The sequence below is a fragment of the Xenopus laevis genome, chromosome 1S (assembly GCF_017654675.1).
Source record: "Xenopus laevis strain J_2021 chromosome 1S, Xenopus_laevis_v10.1, whole genome shotgun sequence".
Classification (NCBI taxonomy): Eukaryota; Metazoa; Chordata; class Amphibia; order Anura; family Pipidae; genus Xenopus; species Xenopus laevis.
Window position 1 is genome coordinate 162,229,461 of NC_054372.1, and position 19,472 is coordinate 162,248,932.

General features: G+C 37.6%; 1 protein-coding gene across 4 annotated transcripts in view; it reads right to left on the reverse strand.

The window, feature by feature from the left end:
• Positions 1-18,979, reverse strand: part of fer.S (fer (fps/fes related) tyrosine kinase S homeolog) — an 81,716-nt gene extending 62,737 nt beyond the window's left edge. For 2 of the 4 annotated variants that reach the window (XR_005965090.1, XM_041580445.1), the window contains exons 1-4: positions 18,771-18,979; positions 7,472-7,746; positions 665-838; positions 2-101 (exon numbers count right to left, since the gene is read on the reverse strand). Coding sequence is in view for 3 of the 4 variants with exons in the window: in XM_041580445.1 (XP_041436379.1) it covers positions 2-101; positions 665-838; positions 7,472-7,678 (481 nt within the window). In the remaining variant the exon portion in view is untranslated. The remainder of the gene's footprint in view (position 1; positions 102-664; positions 839-7,471; positions 7,747-18,770) is intronic. The other 2 variants (XM_018244331.2, XM_018244332.2) reach the window with 1 other exon arrangement.
• Between the last annotated feature and the right edge of the window lie 493 nt (positions 18,980-19,472).

Genomic DNA, 19,472 nt, shown 5'->3' on the forward strand with positions numbered 1-19,472 from the left:
CCCTTGACTGATGCATCTTTGAATTTCTCTTTAGCAGAATTTACTTCTTTTGTTAACTGTTTGTAGCTTGACTTCAGCTTTTCCAGTTCTGTTTTTGAGACCTGATTGCAAAGAAGATTAAATGTGTTACTTCAAGTGTAAAACCAAACAGCAAGTAATACAGATGCAATGAGATTAAAAGTTAAAATAATGTCTCCCGTGTCTACAAAACATTTTGACCAAATTTAAAGGGGATTTTTAAATGAATGCTTTGGCAAATGCCAGCATTTATAATTAATATGAATATAGGAAAAAAAAGGGTTTTCAAAATGCTCCAAACCAAACGAAATAAATGCAGATACTGGTTGAAGCACAGCAGATGAGTTTAACGTAGAACAAGTTCAAGGCAATAATTCGTTTGGGATATCAGCACAGAATACCCAGTCGGATGAGCTACAATTCCTAATCGTTGAGCTTCAGTAAAACTTATGTACGTTCAAGGCACCTATTGCGTTCAAAGCAGCACCCATATTAAAGCTGTGTGTGTGTGTTCCAATTAATTGTGCTATAGCAGTTCCAATTAACAGTGCTATATGTACCAGGTTCATGACTTGAAGAGATGATATATATCACGCACACATACACAAACAATATATACACACATATACATAAAAATATACCCTACCTTGTACAGTTCAGCCTCAATCTGCTGGTTGATATTGCTGTAGCTCTTTTTTACATACTGCTTGTCTTTAATCAAAGTGGTAAGGCGGTGGAGTGGTCCAGCATTGAGTTCTTCAGCATGTGTCTTCATAACTTTGCTCAGCTGTTCTGTCTGCTGCACTAAGTGCAACCATGACTAAAAAAAACAACAAAAAAAAGCTTTTCAAAGCCAAGGAAGACAAAAAGCAAAAAAGCCTTCTACACCTTTTACTCAAAGGTATTAAGCCCGTTCAACATTCCCTCATTTAACAAATCCTACACTGACATATTCCCAGTAGCATTTTTATTTCAAGTATTGATACTCAATATTACTTCTTAATGTGCATTGTTTTATAACAGAAAGATGCTGATTAAATAAGTTCTTCATCTGTTGTGAAAACAGTAAGTTACATGGGTGATACACAATTCTCTACTGAGTACACAATTGCCTACTACAGGTATAGGATCCCTTATCCAGAAACCCGATATCCAGAAAGCTCCGAATTACGGAATGGCTGTCTCCCATAGACTCAATTTTCTCCAAATAATCCAAATTTTTAAAAATGATTTCCTTTTTCTCTGTAATAATAAAACAGTAGCTTGTACTTGATCCCAACTAAAATATAATTAATCCTTATTGGAAGCAAAACCAGCCTATTGGGTTTATTTAATGTTTAAACGAATTTCTAGTAGATTTAAGGCATAAAGACCCAAATTACGGAAAGATCCGTTATCCGGAAAACCCCAGGTCCCGAGCTTTCTGGATAACAGGTCCCATACCTGTACCAGAGATTCAATCAGTCAACAGTTTCTTGCTCAGGGATCATTATTCAGAAAATGACTTGGGAAGGGCTGCCTCAAAATTATCATTTCAAAGAATTGAGAGATAAAGTAATATAAAAATAGTGCAAATGATCTCCAGGTATTGGGTTGTCCTTCAATTTGGCTAAATTATCAGGAGGAAGAAGCTACATAAGCTAACTAGAAGTTCACCCTAAAAACTCTTGTGAGGGAAGACAGAGAGAGCACAACTATCACAATGACAGAAATAAGTATCTGATAATAGAGCAAAGGGTATCATTAAATTGATGCACCACCAAGGATCCAATGCCATGTAAAAAGCATGGATCCAGTTGTTATTTGAAGAAAAGGTTTTGAGGTCAGATGAGACCAACATAGAGCAAAGGTTAAAGTGGACCTGTCACCCAGAAACAAAAATCTGTATAATAAAAGTCCTTTTCAAATTAAACATGAAACCCTATTTCTATTTTTATCAAAGCATTCATAGCTGCTGTAAGCTCATTTAAAAATCTTAGATGTCAATCAAATACTGTCTGCCCCTCCTCTATGCCATGGGCATAGAGGTGGGGCAGACAATTACTTTCACTTTCCATTCAGCACTTCCTAAATGTCACTGCTCTCCACACATTCCCCCGTTCTCTTTACCATTTAATTGTGTAACCAGGGCATGGGATTGGACATCAAGTCCCCCATTCTGGTGCACAAACAAGATTCTGAGATGATGCAAAGCTTTCCTTAAAAACAGTGTCCACAAAATGGCTGCTGCCTGCTTGCTATCATTTTGAATTCCCAGACTGAAGGAAACAAGATTCAATTCATTTAAACAGTGTAATTAAAGTTCATTTTGCTTGACTAATGTGATAAAATAGGATTTTTAATAATTTTTTTGGGTGACGGGTCCCCTTTAAATAATAGTGTGGTGCAAATATAACACTTCCCATGGCACAGAAACAGCTTGGGTGGATCACTCACACAGCAAACACTGGAAACAACACTAAACAGACTTAGAAAATATTTGGCGCAAGTAAGTCTGATTTACAATTAAGCGCACTTGCAGTTGTGCCCACTTTGGAGAGTCAGACACAACTGCAGTAGGCGCAGCACAAGTGCATCAAGAGAATTCCTCATTTGCGCCTGGAAAAAATGGTGTATTGTGGGAAAAGAACATGGTGATTGCATTTGAAATTGCCCTTTTCTAAGTGAACACTCCCAATTGTGGAACTTCAAAATGTTAAGGTGTGGGACTAGACTACCTAAACAAACGTTATTATTTCAGTATTAATATTTTCTAACATGCACATTGCTATATTTAAATACCTAAATAGGAGTTTCAGTTCTTTCAAATTAAAATAGAGAGCAGAACACTGTTTATTTGTTGTGTTTCCTAATACTACATCTGAAAACATTCCCCTACATTCAGTTATACTAGTTACATAAGAAATCAATACTAGCTCCTCAGTGCTCCTGCAAATCACACTCAGGCTAAACCAGTCCCTGCACCAGTGACTGTTCAGCGCATACACATTCCGCTTAAACAATTTATTACTTCTCAAATAATTGTTTAACAGTGTGGCAGCTAAATATGGTCACCTTAAACACCAATGTTTATAAATGCCATGCTGCTATTAATGCTGGCGTGCACATTATTCAGCCATGAATTCAGGGGGAAAAAAAACATTTCTGTACATACAGTAGTTCCAGCTTTATTTATATAGCCTATGCAGAGTATAAACATGATATTCTGCATTCACACCATCAACCACTGAAACAGAGGTTTCATTTTTTTTTAATGACAGAGAAAAGTATTAAGGCAAGCAGACATTCAAGTTCTAAACTAGACCCAACAAGTAATAGTAATTGTAGGTAAAAAGAGCCTCTAGGTTTCAAAACTTTTAAAATTGAGGAAGTTAAAAATAAATTTTGTTAATTTTATTTCAGGTGGGTGAATAGCTGCAGCTTCACTTCATCTTTCTCAGCCTTCTTAGCCCATTTTCTGTGATGCAAGTCTGATGCTCAACTAAGCAGAACTGGCAGAGGTGGACTATTCACAAACTAGCATGAAATACATTTCCCTTTTACGGTTAACAATTCAATGTTCAGGGAAAGCATCTAAAAGCTAAAATAGGAAGTACTTTTAACCAATATATTTAGTTGCCCATGTTTGGATTCCAATGTCAACACCTTGCATCACTGAGCAATTAACTTCCCACACACCAAGCATTATAATTATAAGTTTTATTGTACATGCATTCACTGTGAAACAAAACTCTGTACACAGAGATAAATATAACAAGGACAGGGCTACAAACTATGCAGAAATGGAGTGAGTTGCTAAACAACACCAATATGAAGTCCTCCATTTGTTGATAAAGTAAATTTCCAGGCATGATCCAGCAGCTCAAAGATCATAGGTTGTTTTAAACCATGGTTGATCCAAAAATCCAGTGTTGAATTCTTCTCAAATTGAGATTTTAGAAACAATAAAAAAAGAAATCTTTGTTATTATTTCTTAAAGGGAATGTCAACTTCCCCAAAAATCATAAACCAAAAACATAATTCTAAGCAATTTTGCAATATACATTCATTATAAATGTTCTATGCTGTTTAAGTTATTTGTATATGTATTGCTTCTGAAAGCAGCGTTTGTCTGTCCCATTCAATTCTCTGCCCTGATGGCTCAGATTGTTGATACAATGCGAGACAAGGCAGCTGATTAATAGATCTGTCTTTGCTGGAGAAATGTAGCAAAATGGGCAACCAAATCTGGTTATGGTGAGAAGGGCTGAAAGGAGCCAAAAAGCCCTTAGCTAGCAATTACAGTAGTGTGAAAAACTATTTGCCCCCTTCCTGATTTCTTATTCTTTTGCATGTTTGTCACACTTAAATGTTTCTGCTCATCAAAAACCGTTAACTATTAGTCAAAGATAACATAATTGAACACAAAATGCAGTTTTTAAATGAAGGTTTACGTTATTAAGGGAGAAAAAAAACTCCAAATCTACATGGGCCTGTGTGAAAAAGTGATTGCCCCCCTTGTTAAAAAATAACTTAACTGTGGTTTATCACACCTGAGTTCAATTTCAAAGGTTATAAAGCCATTTCTAAAGCTTTGGGACTCCAGCGAACCACAGTGAGAGCCATTATCCACAAATGGCAAAAACATGGAACAGTGGTGAACCTTCCCAGGAGTGGCCGGCCGACCAAAATTACCCCAAGAGCGCAGAGACAACTCATCCGAGAGGCCACAAAAGACCCCAGGACAACATCTAAAGAACTGCAGGCCTCCCTTGCCTCAATTAAGGTCAGTGTTCACGACTCCACCATAAGAAAGAGACAGGGCAAAAACGGCCTGCATGGCAGATTTCCAAGGTGCAAACCACTTTTAAGCAAAAAGAACATTAAGGCTCGTCTCAATTTTGCTAAAAAACATCTCAATGATTGCCAAATACCTTGTGGACAGACGAGACAAAAGTTGAAATTTTTAGAAGGTGCGCGTCCCGTTACATCTGGCGTAAAAGTAACACAGCATTTCAGAAAAAGAACATCATACCAACAGTAAAATATGGTGGTGGTAGTGTGATGGTCTGGGGTTGTTTTGCTGCTTCAGGACCTGGAAAACTGTGATAGATGGAACCATGAATTCTACTGTCTACCAAAAAATCCTGAAGGAGAATGTCCGGCCATCTGTTCATCAACTCAAGCTGAAGCGATCTTGGGTGCTGCAGCAGGACAATGACCCAAAACACACCAGCAAATCCACCTCTGAATGGCTGAAGAAAAACAAAATGAAGACTTTGGAGTGGCCTAGACAAAGTCCTGCCTGAATCCTATTGAGATGTTGTGGCATGACCTTAAAAAGGCGGTTCATGCTAGAAAACCCCCAAATAAAGCTGAATTACAACAATTCTGCAAAGATGAGTGGGCCAAAATTCCTCCAGAGCGCTGTAAAAGACTCGTTGCAAGTTATCGCAAACGCTTGATTGCAGTTATTGCTGCTAAGGGTGGCCCAACCAGTTATTAGGTTCAGGGGGCAATTACTTTTTCACACAGGTTTGGATTTCTTTTCTCCCTAAGTAATAAAAACCCTCATTTAAAAACTGCATTTTGTGTTTACTTGTGTTATCTTTGACTAATAGTTAAATGTGTTTGATGATCAGAAACATTTTGTGTGACAACATGCAAAAGAATAAGAAATCAGGAAGGGGGCAAATAGTTTTTCACACCACTGTATATGCAAAGTGATGCCTTCTGGAATCAGAAGGTATTTACTTGTCTCATGCCATACACACAGCACTGCCTAGATACCAAAAAATTATGGGCAGAGACATGCAAATCACTCCTTTGTGTCCCTTTGGTCAACCATGCATCCAGAACCGCTAGTTTATAGCACAGATACAGCCTAATGGTTCAGAGCCATATATCCAAACTTGCAGACAGCCTGTTTCGATCTTGTTAGATCTCATCAGTGCAAGATATTGGAACATGGCTTCTGAGAGGTAGGACTTGGAGAGTAGCAAAATTGGGAACCAGATCTGGTTATGGTGAGAAGGGCTGAAAGGAGCCAAAAGCAATTATATGCAAAAGTGATGCCTTATGGAATCAAAAGGCATCACTTTACAATATCTTGCACTGATGAGATCTAACAGGATTGAAAGTTTGGATATATGGCTCTGAACCATTAGGCCAGGGGTGTCCAAACTTTTTGCAATGAGGGCCAGATTTGGTGAGGTGAAAATGTGTGGGGGCCGACCAGTTAGACCCGACATTCTTTGAACCATTAACATAATTTAACTCATTCAAACAAGGCATCGCGTGGCAGTAATATTTGGGCACATTAGTGAAATAATCTGCCACTTGGTCTATACTACTGCCTGTGTGCTGAGGGTGTTACCAATAAACACGTACTGGCACATAGTGATCTCACATACTTCTTTAGGGCTGAAGACGTACTGATCAGTACAGTAAACGAAAGACATATGAGAGAGCGACGCGTCACTAAGTGCCAGTACTTGGCACTGTACTAGAGGGCCGCATTATTATTAATTTCATATGGAGGCTGAGGGCCGGTGTAAATTTGAAAACGGGCCGCATTTGGCCCCCGGTCCTGACTTTGGACATGCCTGCATTAGGCTGTATCTGTGCTATAAACCAGCGGTTCTGGATGCATAGTTGTCCAAAGGGACACAAAGGAGTGATTTGCATGTCTCTGCCCATGATGCCTTATGGGAGAATCAAAACTCTAATTTTTGGTATCTAGGCAGTGCTGTGTGTATGGCATGAGACAAGTAAATACCTTCTTTTTTTTATTACTTATAGTTTATTAATAAATTTTTCCTTTGTTTTTCAGATAAAAAGAATAAGAATACAAACAAAGAAAAAAGAAAATACATCCAAATACAATTACAGATACAAAACATCACAAAAACAACAACAAAGCTCGTTTGATGTCCATTGAAGGGCTACACATAATTAATCATTTTTTGTCTCCATTTTTGGCTATATTTCTTTATAAGGGTCTTCTCTCTTTTGAAGCTTCTAAGTATATATAGGCTTTTCACCTCTCATTTAAAGCCCACATATTTTTCCAGTCATATTAGCAACCCGTTTCATCCGTCCTATCCCCAATTTGTAATTTTTATGTGGAGAATGGAAGCAGAGGATGAAGGAGAAAAAAAAAAAAAAAAAATTCCCGAAGAGTGTGTGTCTCTAAGTAAATATAAATATAATGAGACAAGTAAATACCTTCTGATTCCAGAGTCCATCACTTTGCATATATTTGCTGGGGAACTAAGACTTTTGCAACATTGTTTAAAAAGTAACAACCAGGAGTTATACAAATGCTGCTTTCAATGCCAATTGTCTTTACAAATAATTTTAAAAGCACTGAAACATTTTTAATAGATGTATATTGGAAAGTTTTTCCTATATAGGAAAACTTTTCTTTTATTATGCACATTTGTTTGAGGTTAACTTGCCCTTTAAGCCTTACCTTGGATACATTGCTTATGTAATCTAGTGGGAGAGCGCTCTCCTTGTCCACTTGGTTGCAAAGATTCTGTAAAGTTGAAGCATACTCCTTGTCACTTTTAATTCTCAACGACATAAACTTCTTCACAGTTTCCAACAGTCGCAGCTCCCAGTCTTGTAGTTTGAGTAAGGCATCATGAGAAGATCTGAGTTCTTTGCCAAAGCCCATCTTCCCCACACCACTTAGACGCTATGAGGATTACAGAAATGCGTTTTGGTCAACACATCCCCGGATGTCTGAAAGAAACACCAAGATTTAAGTAAAAAAAGGGAACTGCTTAAGTATTCACTCTGCATTGCCACTGGAAATTCACGAGTTCACTAGAAATGTATATATACTGAACTATATATGTCAGCTTAACTCAAGAAGCAGAGATTGGTTACTTTGTAGCTAAAGACAAACAGATTAATCAAGCTATTAGAGCAAGGAACACAGCACAATTCCAGTTGTTTAGCTAGCTACTCTTTTAAGTTAAAGGAACACGAACACCAAAAAATGCAAGAGTTTTTAAGAAATAAAAATATAATTCAGTGTTGCCCTGCACTAGTAAAACTGGTGTGTTTGCTTCAGAAACACTACTATTGTTTATATAAATAAGCTGCTGTGTAGCAATGGGGGCAGCCATTCAAAGGAGAAATTGGTAAACAACAGATAGCAGATAAACTCTGTAGAACATAATGGTGTTATCTGTTATCCACTATCTAACCTGTGCCATATAGCCTTTTTTCACTTTCCGCCATTGCTACACAGCAGCTGGTTTACATAAACTATAACAGCGATTCACAAGCAAACATCAGTTTTACCAGTTGCAGGGCAAAAATACATTATTTTTTATCTACTTTAAAACACTTTCATTTTTTGGGGTTACTGTTCCTTTAACAGCCAGGATATCAAATATCACTTCCCACTGTCCTCTACAACAATCACCTAAAAGTGCTTGTTCAAAGATTCAAAAAAAGTGGAGAGGACAATTTAGGCGAGTTTTGAGGAATGCATATTTAGGCCCCTTGTGCCAATGCCATTAATTCTCATTTTGCTAAAAATTTAACATTTCTTAAAGCTATAGTTGCAAAAAAACACAAAAAAGGTCAGAAATATAGGAAATTATTTCTTATATTAGTTTTATATCTGGTTGTTCGCCTTCAAACACTTTTTTTTCCAGTTCAATTGGTTTCAGATTGTTCACTATAAATAAAGACTTTTTCCCCCATTTACTTATGCATATTTCTGCAATATGAAAACAACTCAAATGAAAAAAAGTGTTTGTGAACAATTCTTTTGACGTATTTCCTTTTTTCCCTGTAACAATAAAACTCTACATTGTACTTTATGGCAAATAGAATACATTTATGACTGGTGAAAAACAATCCTATTGTTTTATTGTTTATAAGTTAATTTGCACCATTGTTGCTTTAAATCACAGAAAACCCCTTATCTAAAAAACATCAAGTACAAGCATTCCTGATAACAGGTCATATACCTGTATTTTATAAACACTTTTTTCAAATATTTATATTAAAAGCAGTAACCACCGGATGGTATCCTATGAAAAATCAGTTTTATATCCATTTGCTTTGCTGGAAAGCATCACTTTAAGATTCCACTAACACCCATCCAGGTTGCTGGCTTGGCAGAGGTGTAATGTGTTAGACATACCTATCATTTACTTCTAAAGGGCTCAGGGCCAGCATCACCCTTAAAGCAATACATGCTTGTTTGATTGTTTTCCTTTATACTATAATTATAGATTACTTTTTTGTTTTTTTTAAACCCAAAGGATCACTTACAAATAGCTTTATTAATATATTCTACCAATGGATGATACAAGCTGTGCCATCCAGAAAAGAGTTGTTGCTAAAATCCTTACGGCATGGTATTGCTGCAGAAGGCCTTAAACATTAATGAGGATAACTCCTCTTTATCGATGCCAAGAACTAGATCATCTGGCATCAACAACAATACAACACATATGACTCAAAGGAAGATTGCAATGCAGTGCTTGTGTCTGTGTTTTAAACCTCTTTAAAGGCAGTGAAAGACTATCTCAGACACGTTTTGTCGTTTAAAGGAGAAGGAAAGGTTAAAACTAAGTAAGCTTTATCAGAAAGGTCTATATAAACACACCAGTAAACCCTCAAAGTAATGTTGCTCTGAGTCCTCTGTCAAAAGAAAAAACACATTTCTTTCTTTCTATTGTATACACATGGGCTTCTGTATCAGACTTCCTGTTTTCAGCTTAAACCTCCAGGGCAGGGCTTGAGCATGCTCAGTTTGCCTCTCTCCCCCTCCCTCCTCCTCCTATCCCTGCTGTAATCTAAGCTCAAAGTTATGAGTGAGCAGGGAGAGATTCAGGCAGGAAGTGATGTCACATCAAGCGAATATGGCAGCTGCTATCCTAAACAAACAGAAACAGAATCTAGAGCTGTTTACTCCAGTATGGTAAAGCATCCTGCAGAATAAATATAGTGTTCTAGCTTGCACTATTGTGGCTAATCTATTGGCAATAAACTGTTTTGGAGCTTTCCTTCTCCTTTAAGTGAAAAACACAGTTCACCAGAGCAAAACTCTTTCTCTTTCTACTCACTTGACTAGAATATTAGGGGCATATTTAGAAAAGTGCAAGGACAGAGTTTGCTTTGTTTTTATCTTTTTACTATATCTTATACTATATATGCCTCTTAAAGCCTTATACATGCCTTTGCAGGTCCATCAGGAAACCAACCATGTTAATAGACCAATGAGGTCTGATTTTTCTGGTGGCATAGACATGGTAGCAAAGAAGAAGCTGGTCAAAGAAGAAATCAGAAAAATTTGTACGTGCTATTTTCAAAATTTTTCAAGTTTTTGTGGTTTTAGGGCAAAAATACTAAAAAAAAAAAAAAATCTGAGTTCTGGGGGGAAAATCTGAAAAATTTGTGCGATTCGAATTATCATGCGATTTTCGCAAGTTTTTTCAAAAACTGGATTTTTTTTCGGGACAATGTATTGATAAATAAGGGAAAATAACCTGTGCGGATTCGGTCAAAGTATTTCAGAAAATAATTATGTAGATAACTAACCCCCAAGTTGTGCGATATGTTATGCCATGCGAACGCCAGACTTTCCACTGCTTCAAACAGTTGAAAGCAAGTTCCTGCAGAAGGTGCGCAAAGAAAAAGTGTGTAAAAAGATTATGCCATTTCTACACTGCTATGCCAGGTGAAGTGTGCTTCCATTGTTTTTTACACCACATAAATAAGTCAGCGTGAAATGTAACATAAAAAGATAAACATAAAAAAAAATAAAAAACACAGGCATGCTGGGAGTTTTAGTAAAACAATGTCAGAGAAGCTGCCAAATATCAGCCCTTCTTCAGTACTAGTATTAAGCATTGAGCTATCAGCATTATATATACAGTGCTTCTTTCAGGGATGACCAGTGGTGTATGTGTATATATATATATATATATATATATATATATATATATATATATATATATATATATATATATATATATATATATATATATATATATATATATATATATATATATATATATATATATATATATATATATAACACAGCGCTGCATCCTTCTCTGTTTCACAGAAAACAATAGGCTTTTTCTGTTTCCTCTGTTTTTCTTCAAAATAACAGTTACATCCTTCCCTCCTTTGAAAAGCTCTTCTACCTCCCATCACTGCATACAAGTTTACCATCAACGTACAGCTAAATGTTTCAAGCTTGTTTCTAAACATTGTCACATTCTGGAACTTCTAAAAGTGCAATGGTCAGAATGTTACAAAATAACATCAAGAAGCCACAATAACCTCTTTTAAAAAGAGGACAATATAATTTTAGTAAAACATTAAGAGGACAACCTGGAATCTGGTATCCTGTATTCTGAGTACAGGAGTTCATTTGCTTGCATGCCGGTGCATTCAGGTCTCGGACAGGCCCGGATTTGTGGCGAGACCACAAAGGCCCGGGCCTAGGGTGGCAAGACTGTAGGGGCGGCATACCACCCAGCAGCATTCTAGGGGGGTTTCTATTTGTGACTGTTTTTTTAATATTGAAGTATAAAATTGCATTTTTCACCTTCTTATGACTATATAGTCGCACAGTGTTTTCTCTACACAGTCACCAGCTGCTCTACAGGGAAACAAACAAAGCTGCTTGAGTTCTGGGAAGTAAGATCCCCCCTGCCATTTGAAAGTATGATCGGTTTCCCTGCAGAGCAGTTAGGGACCGTCAAAAGTTTCCTATCCGCAGCAGTCAGAGCAAGTAAAACAGTCAGGTTTCTTATAAAACAGTACACATTTTTTAATTAAAGCATTCAAACACTTTTTTCAGTTCAGTTGTTTTCAAATTGTTCACCAGAAATAAAGTCTTTTTTTCAACTCATTTCCATTATTAATCGTTTTTCCAAAATTGAAGTTTAAAGTTAAATGTTCATGTCTCTAGTGTTTCCATCTGAACGGTTACAATTTGCTACATTTAGTGGCTACATGAGAGAATACATTTCTCAGCAGTAACTTTTGTATCCATTCTAACAGCTGCCTTTAATGAAATTCAGGGATTCCGGTCAGCAGGGATAAATACAAGAAATGTATCAAATATATGTAACAATTTAGAACAGTTAAAGAGTCAGCGACCCCCCTCACAGAGCTGCTTTAGAAGGTGAAAAATTTAACTTTACACTTCAATATTAAAAAAACGATCACAAATAGAAAATGTTTGCAAAAAGTCTTGATTTCTGGTGAACTGTCTGAAACCAACTAAATTGGAAAAAGTGTTTGAAGGTAAACAAGTAATAATCCAAACCTGCAAAGTTGTGCACAGGGGGTCAGCAACTTGGCCCTTGTTAGGAGTGTCAGGGACATGCTGCAGCTGTCTGAGAAGCTAAAGCTAGGGCCAGACAATGCATACGACTGTACAGGTGGAAAATCTGCTGCTTCCCTTGTCTTTTAAACGGCAGGTGGATTTCAGCACGGAATGCAAAATGTCGCATTTCGGCATAGAAATCCAACGCATCTCCTGCACCCAAGCGGAGACAATGCTTCTGGGTGCAGGCAGAGCAGGTGCAGAGAAGCAATGGGGGAGTGGATTCTCAGCCTGTGGAAAAACTCAGAGATCCACAGTTGCCTGGCCCTAGCCTAAGCTTAGGGGTCATAGCAAATCATCAAGTAGAAAATGAGGTTTGCCTTTCATGGAAGCTAATTCTAAAGGGCTGAATACACGTTGATGCGGAATGTGCTGGTTTCTGAGCTGCCGTGTGATGTGAATCTGAACTAAATACTAATCAGCCTTGTATCGTGACTTGAGTATAGTGAACCCGTCCCTAAGCTCAGGTAACTGACAGCAGCACCGAGTATGTGCATCTGCTAAAGGACTGTGGTTACCCAATGTACAACATTTCTAACTTATTCCTTTGTTAAGCTTTAGTCCTCCTTTAATAAACCTATTTAAAATGCAAACTAAACCATTTCTGGAGCATGCTGGTCCTTCAAATTATTAATTCGTCAGGAATTCTTAATCATTTTGGGATCCTTTCTCAGCTAAACATAGAACTGCTTTATGAATAGCAATGCTATGCCATGGGCTGAATCTCACGCTGGAACAGGACATTCACAAAGGAGCACAGAAGCAGGAAGTTCCTTTACTATCTATATAAAGAGAAAATGAGGACTGTACATATTACAGATAACTTGCTAACAAAGCAATGTTTCCGTCCGATAACCAGAGAACTGTAAGCTCACTAGGGAGCTCCGACACTATCAGACATTCAAAAGACATTTTTCTCTGCTTGTTTAATATTCTTATTGGTTAGAGAAGTCAGCAGACGTTTTTATTTGAGTAAACACAATGTAATTTTGTAATTTCTCTTGGTCCTGTTTATTATGAAGATCAACAAATAATTAAATTCATCCAACCGCAATAAATATTTTCATTTGATAGTTGGCTTAGTTGAATGGTTTGGTCTAAAGACAACCATAAATGCGCAGATTTGGCTGGGCAGCTTGGCCAACTTCAACCATACTGTCCAACTATTTGGGTATATATGACAGTTTTAAAAGACTACCCTGAGATGCTGCCTTATTACAGATGGTTTGTTATATTTACTTAAACGGTAAGCTCTGTGTCTGTTACCACATAGCATTTAAGTCTCTTTGTCCTGATATGAATTCTGTGTATATTTATTGTATGATTTGTCTTCCCTGTGTATACCATTATATATATTGAACTTTTATGCACTGTACAGTGCCGTGGCTCCTTAGCAGTGCTTTACAAATAAAATTATAAATAGATATTTGAATATTTCACTTGCTGTATTGAAAAGTGTCTTGTCCATTGGTCATTGAGGAAGAAAAACTGCACTCACTGATCTGTAAATCTGTGACGTTTATATATCCCAAACTATTAACAGCACAGAAGGAAAGCATGAATGAAGCACAAATGACAGAGAAGAGCAAAATCACGTGCTAGCATACATATGGATGCATCGTAACCCTGAAACTGATGAGAAGCTAAAACCAGGTTCATCTGCCATGATGATACAGGGCTCATTTGTAAATTACAGAACGCACTGGTTGTAAAACTGCCATGTAATGTGTATCTGAATTAATTGCTAATTAACCTTACATCAAGTGCTGGTCACTAAGCTCAGTACCTCAGTAAGTGACAGCAGATCATCACTAGTAAAAGGCTGTGGTTGCCTTGGGCTGGTACAGAAGCCCAAAACATAATGTAAAGCAATAATAGCCAACATCTTTTTTAAACTTTCTTTCTCATTTAAAAATCTCAAATCTAAAAAAAACTACGGAGCTTCCACTGACTAGGAAACGTTAACCTTTCACGTAACCAAGTGCTTGTTTTACAGAAGTTAACACAGAAGGAACAATAAATTAGGCATGTCGCAAATCCAGGCCTCAGATCAGAATTTGTCAGCATATTTAGGGTTTGAATTAGGTTCAGTAATTGGCAGCTAGATTGTGCTTTACCTCACAAACAAGCAGGCTACTGCCAATTAAAACGGTAAATACAGATATTATCCCCTTAAAATTTATCTTATCAGTTACAGTTTTGATTTGACTTTAATGCATGCCAGATGGTGATTACCATAAACCCATTATGTTTACTGGGAAAGGTACAATATCTAGCAAATAATTAAGATCAAGTGAAGCAGATTCTAACGTGCTCCAGAGTAGTCACCAATAGTATAATTATAGAGAGCCAAATAAAATATTAGGTGCTCCAGCCACACTCCTGTTAGGGTGGTGGCACAGGTGAAGATTCGGGGGTACTGTATTGGATCCCAAGTTGGTGAGGACAGCGGAAAAGATCATCAGAGTCTCTCTCCCATTATAAATATTTAACATACTCACTGTATCCAGAAAGTCACCAGCATTGTTGGTGACGGCACACACCATTCACACAAACTCTTTACCCTTCTGCCATCTGGAAGAGATACTGCAGTGTTTGGGCACTGACTGCCAGAATGTGCAACAGTTTTTTTTTCCACAAGCTGTTAGGTGTCTCAACTCTCAAGGATTGAACTGAATACACACTGAATTAACCTCTGAAATATTTACACAAATGCATGTCTACTACCACTAACTGGTTTTATTGCCTTACATATATGCACTATTCACTATTTGCACTTTATTGCCCAGCAGGACCGTGTACCTGTCAGGGTTACACGCCTTCTCTCATCAAAATGTTGCATACGTACACTTTGAGGCACATTTATCAAAGGTCAAATTCTGAATTCATGTGAGTTTTTTTTAACTCTAATAGATTCAAAATATACTGGAAATTCAATTGGGGGGTTATTTAATAAAAAAAAAATCGAAAACTCGATTCGAGTTTTTTCCCCGAAAAAAACTTGAATGTCAGGAAGGCTGGTAACTTGTCCAAATTGGTCCCTGGACCTCTCCCATTGACTTATACATGAACTCAGCAGGTTTTAGGTGGCGAATAGTAGAATTCAAATAAAAATTCGAGTTTGGATAAGTTATAATTCGAATTTGAGAGTTTTGACCATAAATAAATCTGCCCCTTTATGTACCTTATATGTCTCATGTCTTCTTTTTTTTTTCTAATGCTGCACATTTGAACTTTTTATACATTGAAGTTTTGTATCTTGTAGTCTAATATGCAACACCATGGGTTCTAGAGGAACGTTATTTTTGTTTCCACTATATACTGTATCACTTGTTATGACAATAAAACCCACTTGACTACATATGAAAGTCTAGCTGCAGCTAGTATCTGCTTCCTAGTCTGTCATTCAACATTGTGAATTATCGGGACAATTCCAATAAAGATTTAAAGGCTTTTGACCGTAACGAATAACAATATTGTAGAATAACATCGCAGTGTTATTGCTGAATCGTCAGATACAGGTAGAATTTTATCGTTTCCACCTTTATTTCAGACAATTCAGCTCTAACACATTTGTATTGAAACATTTGTATTGAAAAGAACAATCTTTCCTGCAACCAAAGATCAGAATTGTTACACATATGGTCACCTTTCCACCTTGTAAAACAGCATGACATCAAGAAGATGATCAGCCAAGCTTGGTTGGACAAGAGAAACAACTACAGCTAGCGCAGGCAAGAGAGGACCCAGTTCTATACAGTGCAATTACTGACTTGTTTACAGTATGCATAATGTGTATATGTCACAACATAATGTTTACGCTGAGACGCTGGAAGAACAGGAATTAATTTATTTCTAAGTAAATACATCCTTAACAGATCTGGTTTTGCACAAGATAATGAGAAATTACAATCAGCAGCATATTTCAGAATTTAAAAACCAATGCTGTTTTTTTTTTAAAAAATTTTTTTAGAGGCCTTCTTTTTAGATATCAGACAAAAAGATTAGAGATGTCCTTTGCATCGCTAATTTTGCCTTACCCACGCCATGGCACTTTTCTAGTAAGTATTAACCTCATGAATTCGGATAGTTGGCTGAGGTTGCTTTTCTACAACTGAATGAAACACTGTACAGCACAGTAAACACAATTATAAATACATAAAGATGCAGAAGCATACATTATATGCAATAACGATTGCAGGGCATTTGTAATTACTAGTTTTACTATATGTCTATGATTTCAGAAGGCTTCACTTTGCATGTAATTGCTTATGAAAGGCTTTTTGGCTCCTTTTAGTCCTTCTCACTCTAACCAGTTTCGGTTTCCCATTTCACTATATGTCTATGGAAATTCTCATTCTTCCAGGACATGATATACATCATGTAGTAGCGGTAAGCCAGGGTAAGAATGTCAAATCGACAACACTTGTCATCAACATACAAAGCTGCTTTGACATCCTTATCCTGGCGTTACCCAACAATTCACACTTCCATTGAAAAATTAACACCTGACTCTATGAAGATTGTGGTACCATTGTGACAAGATTACACTTTCACACATCTGTAAATTTCAGGCAACACCATTTGTGATTGGATGTGTGCAACTTTACTACGCTTAATGGTTTGAATGCTGAACTAAAGAAGCTACTTGGATGAGTGGTGAAATGTAGGGATGGGCGAATTTTACCAGTTTCATAAAAAAAAAATTTGACGCATTGCGCCATACAAGTCTAAGGGCGTCATTTCCGCGGCATCCCTAGTGGAATGTTTCCAAGAAACCTCAGAAAGTCCAGTTGCTTGAGACTTTAAGGTACAGTAACACCAAATAATGATATTAGTTTAATGTAATTAAAATATAATGTACTTTTGCATGCACAAATACAATTGTTGTCTTTGCTTTAGAAACAATACTAGAGTTTTTTTATGAACCAGCTGCTGTGTAGCCGCAAGGGCAGCCATTCAAAGAACAGATACATAGCAGATAACAGATGCACTCTGTAGAACACCACTGTATTCTGATACAGCTTATCAGTTATCTACTAAGTAACCTGTGCCTATTCTCCTTGCTCAGCATGAATGGCTGCCCCATGGCTACACAGCAGCCTGTTTATACTAACTGTAGTAGAATTTCTCAAGCAAACACGTAACTTTTACCAATACAGGGCAACAGTATAGGATATGTTATTTACTTTAAAACACTTTTAGTTTGGTTGCTACTGTTCTGTTAACTTTACTAGCTACTGTATAGTGGTTTTACTATATGTGTAACTTTCGGTAGGATGTACATCAGTGGTCCCCAACAGTAAAGCTGGCCATAGACACAAAGATTTGATGGTATGATCTCCGTTTCGTACGATTTTCGGGCCGTGTGTGGAGTGTCCCGACATTTTTCGTGCCATCGATCGTTCAGACAGGTTAGACAGTTTCTGTCGACTGCCGATAATATCTCTGCATGTATTGCCGATCGGACGATATCAGTGGGAGACTGTCACCAGCTTTTGTCGAACATAACTTTCATACAATTGCTGTCAGGGGCAGAACATCATCTGATCTGTTCTTTTACTACTTTATTTAATGTGAATGGTTAGTAGCAGGTCGGGAGATTTGAAAGTTTTTCCGATATGAAGGTAAATCCTCACGTCTATGGCCAGCTTTAAGCTGATCATAGACGCAAAGATCTGAACGTACGAGATTTTCGGACCGTGTGTGGAGAATCCTGACATTTTTTCGTCTGGCGGGGATCGGTCGTTTGGTCGATTGGACAGGTTAAAAGATTGTCGGCTAACGATAATATCTCTGCATGTATTGCCGATTGTACGATTTTAAGAGGGAGACTGTCACCAGCTTTTGGCGGACATAAACTATCGTACGATTGCTGTCAGGGGCAGAACATCGGCTGACCTGTTCTTTTACTACTTTATTTGATCGGAATGGTTAGTGGCAGGTCGGGAGATGGGGAAGTCCGGTCGTTGGATGATTCGTACGATCGGATCTTTGCATCTATGGCCAGTGCTTAGCCTGGATGAGATCTGGGTAGAAGCCCAAGAGTTTTCCTAGATACAACTCCCAGTCTGTTGTAACAAGCCAGATAGTGTGACATTGGGGATGAAGAGCCACATGCCATCTTTGTTATACTGTAATCACTGAATGGCTCATACATCAATATGTTCCTAATCTGATACATTATCAATGTGTTCCTAATCATCTCAATGGCTTCCTTATCTCTAACCTCACTGTGAACCAAGAGACGTTGTGCAAGTCTCGCAACCACTGAAGACAATGACAGTCAAATTTGACAGGCTTAAAGTGATTCTGACACCTCTCCCTTTGTGGTGGTAATGTTATATGCCTTTAAACTGTACAGTAAAAAAAAATGTTAAAATATAAATTCCATTACCAGAACGATGCGATAGAGATGTACTTCAATGCGGCAGCCATCTTCCCTCTTCACTACCGGCTACTTAGTACACTCCTCCGGACCCCGAAAAAAAGACAAAAAACATTAAAAAAAGAAATCAGCCAATCCTAATGCCCGGCGATTCCGGACCCGTGCTGCCCTTTCTGCCTCAGACGCCCCTGACGTCACCGCGCAGCGTGTTGGATCACGTGCTATCGTCAGCCAATAACAATCGCCGGCAATCACAGCGGCATATAACTTGTCCTGGTTGCTATTGTAGTATGCGAAAATAGCTATTTACTATTTTACAGCGTTGAAGTGGCACCTAAATTCATTCAAAACTCCTGACTAGATCATTATACACTTGACTAATAAATAAACGTCATATGTAATTTAGAAGTATATTCATAGTAAAACCACTTGTGTGCTGCTGCCTTCAGCCCATGTTGTCAGACAACAATCTGAGACAAAAAGCAGAATAGGTTTAAAAATATTTTCCTAACTTAATCCACACAAAAGGCTAGTTGCTCCAGAGGAAGGTTGGAAACCCTTAACTTGTTTTTCAATTTCCCACAGAGGGGCTGTAAAATTCCTCAAGACATATTTGATCTATTATTATATACCATCCCAGCACTTTTTTCAACCTAAGAAACTTTTTTTAAAAATGCATCTTTGTTGGACAAACATATTCATGAGTATATG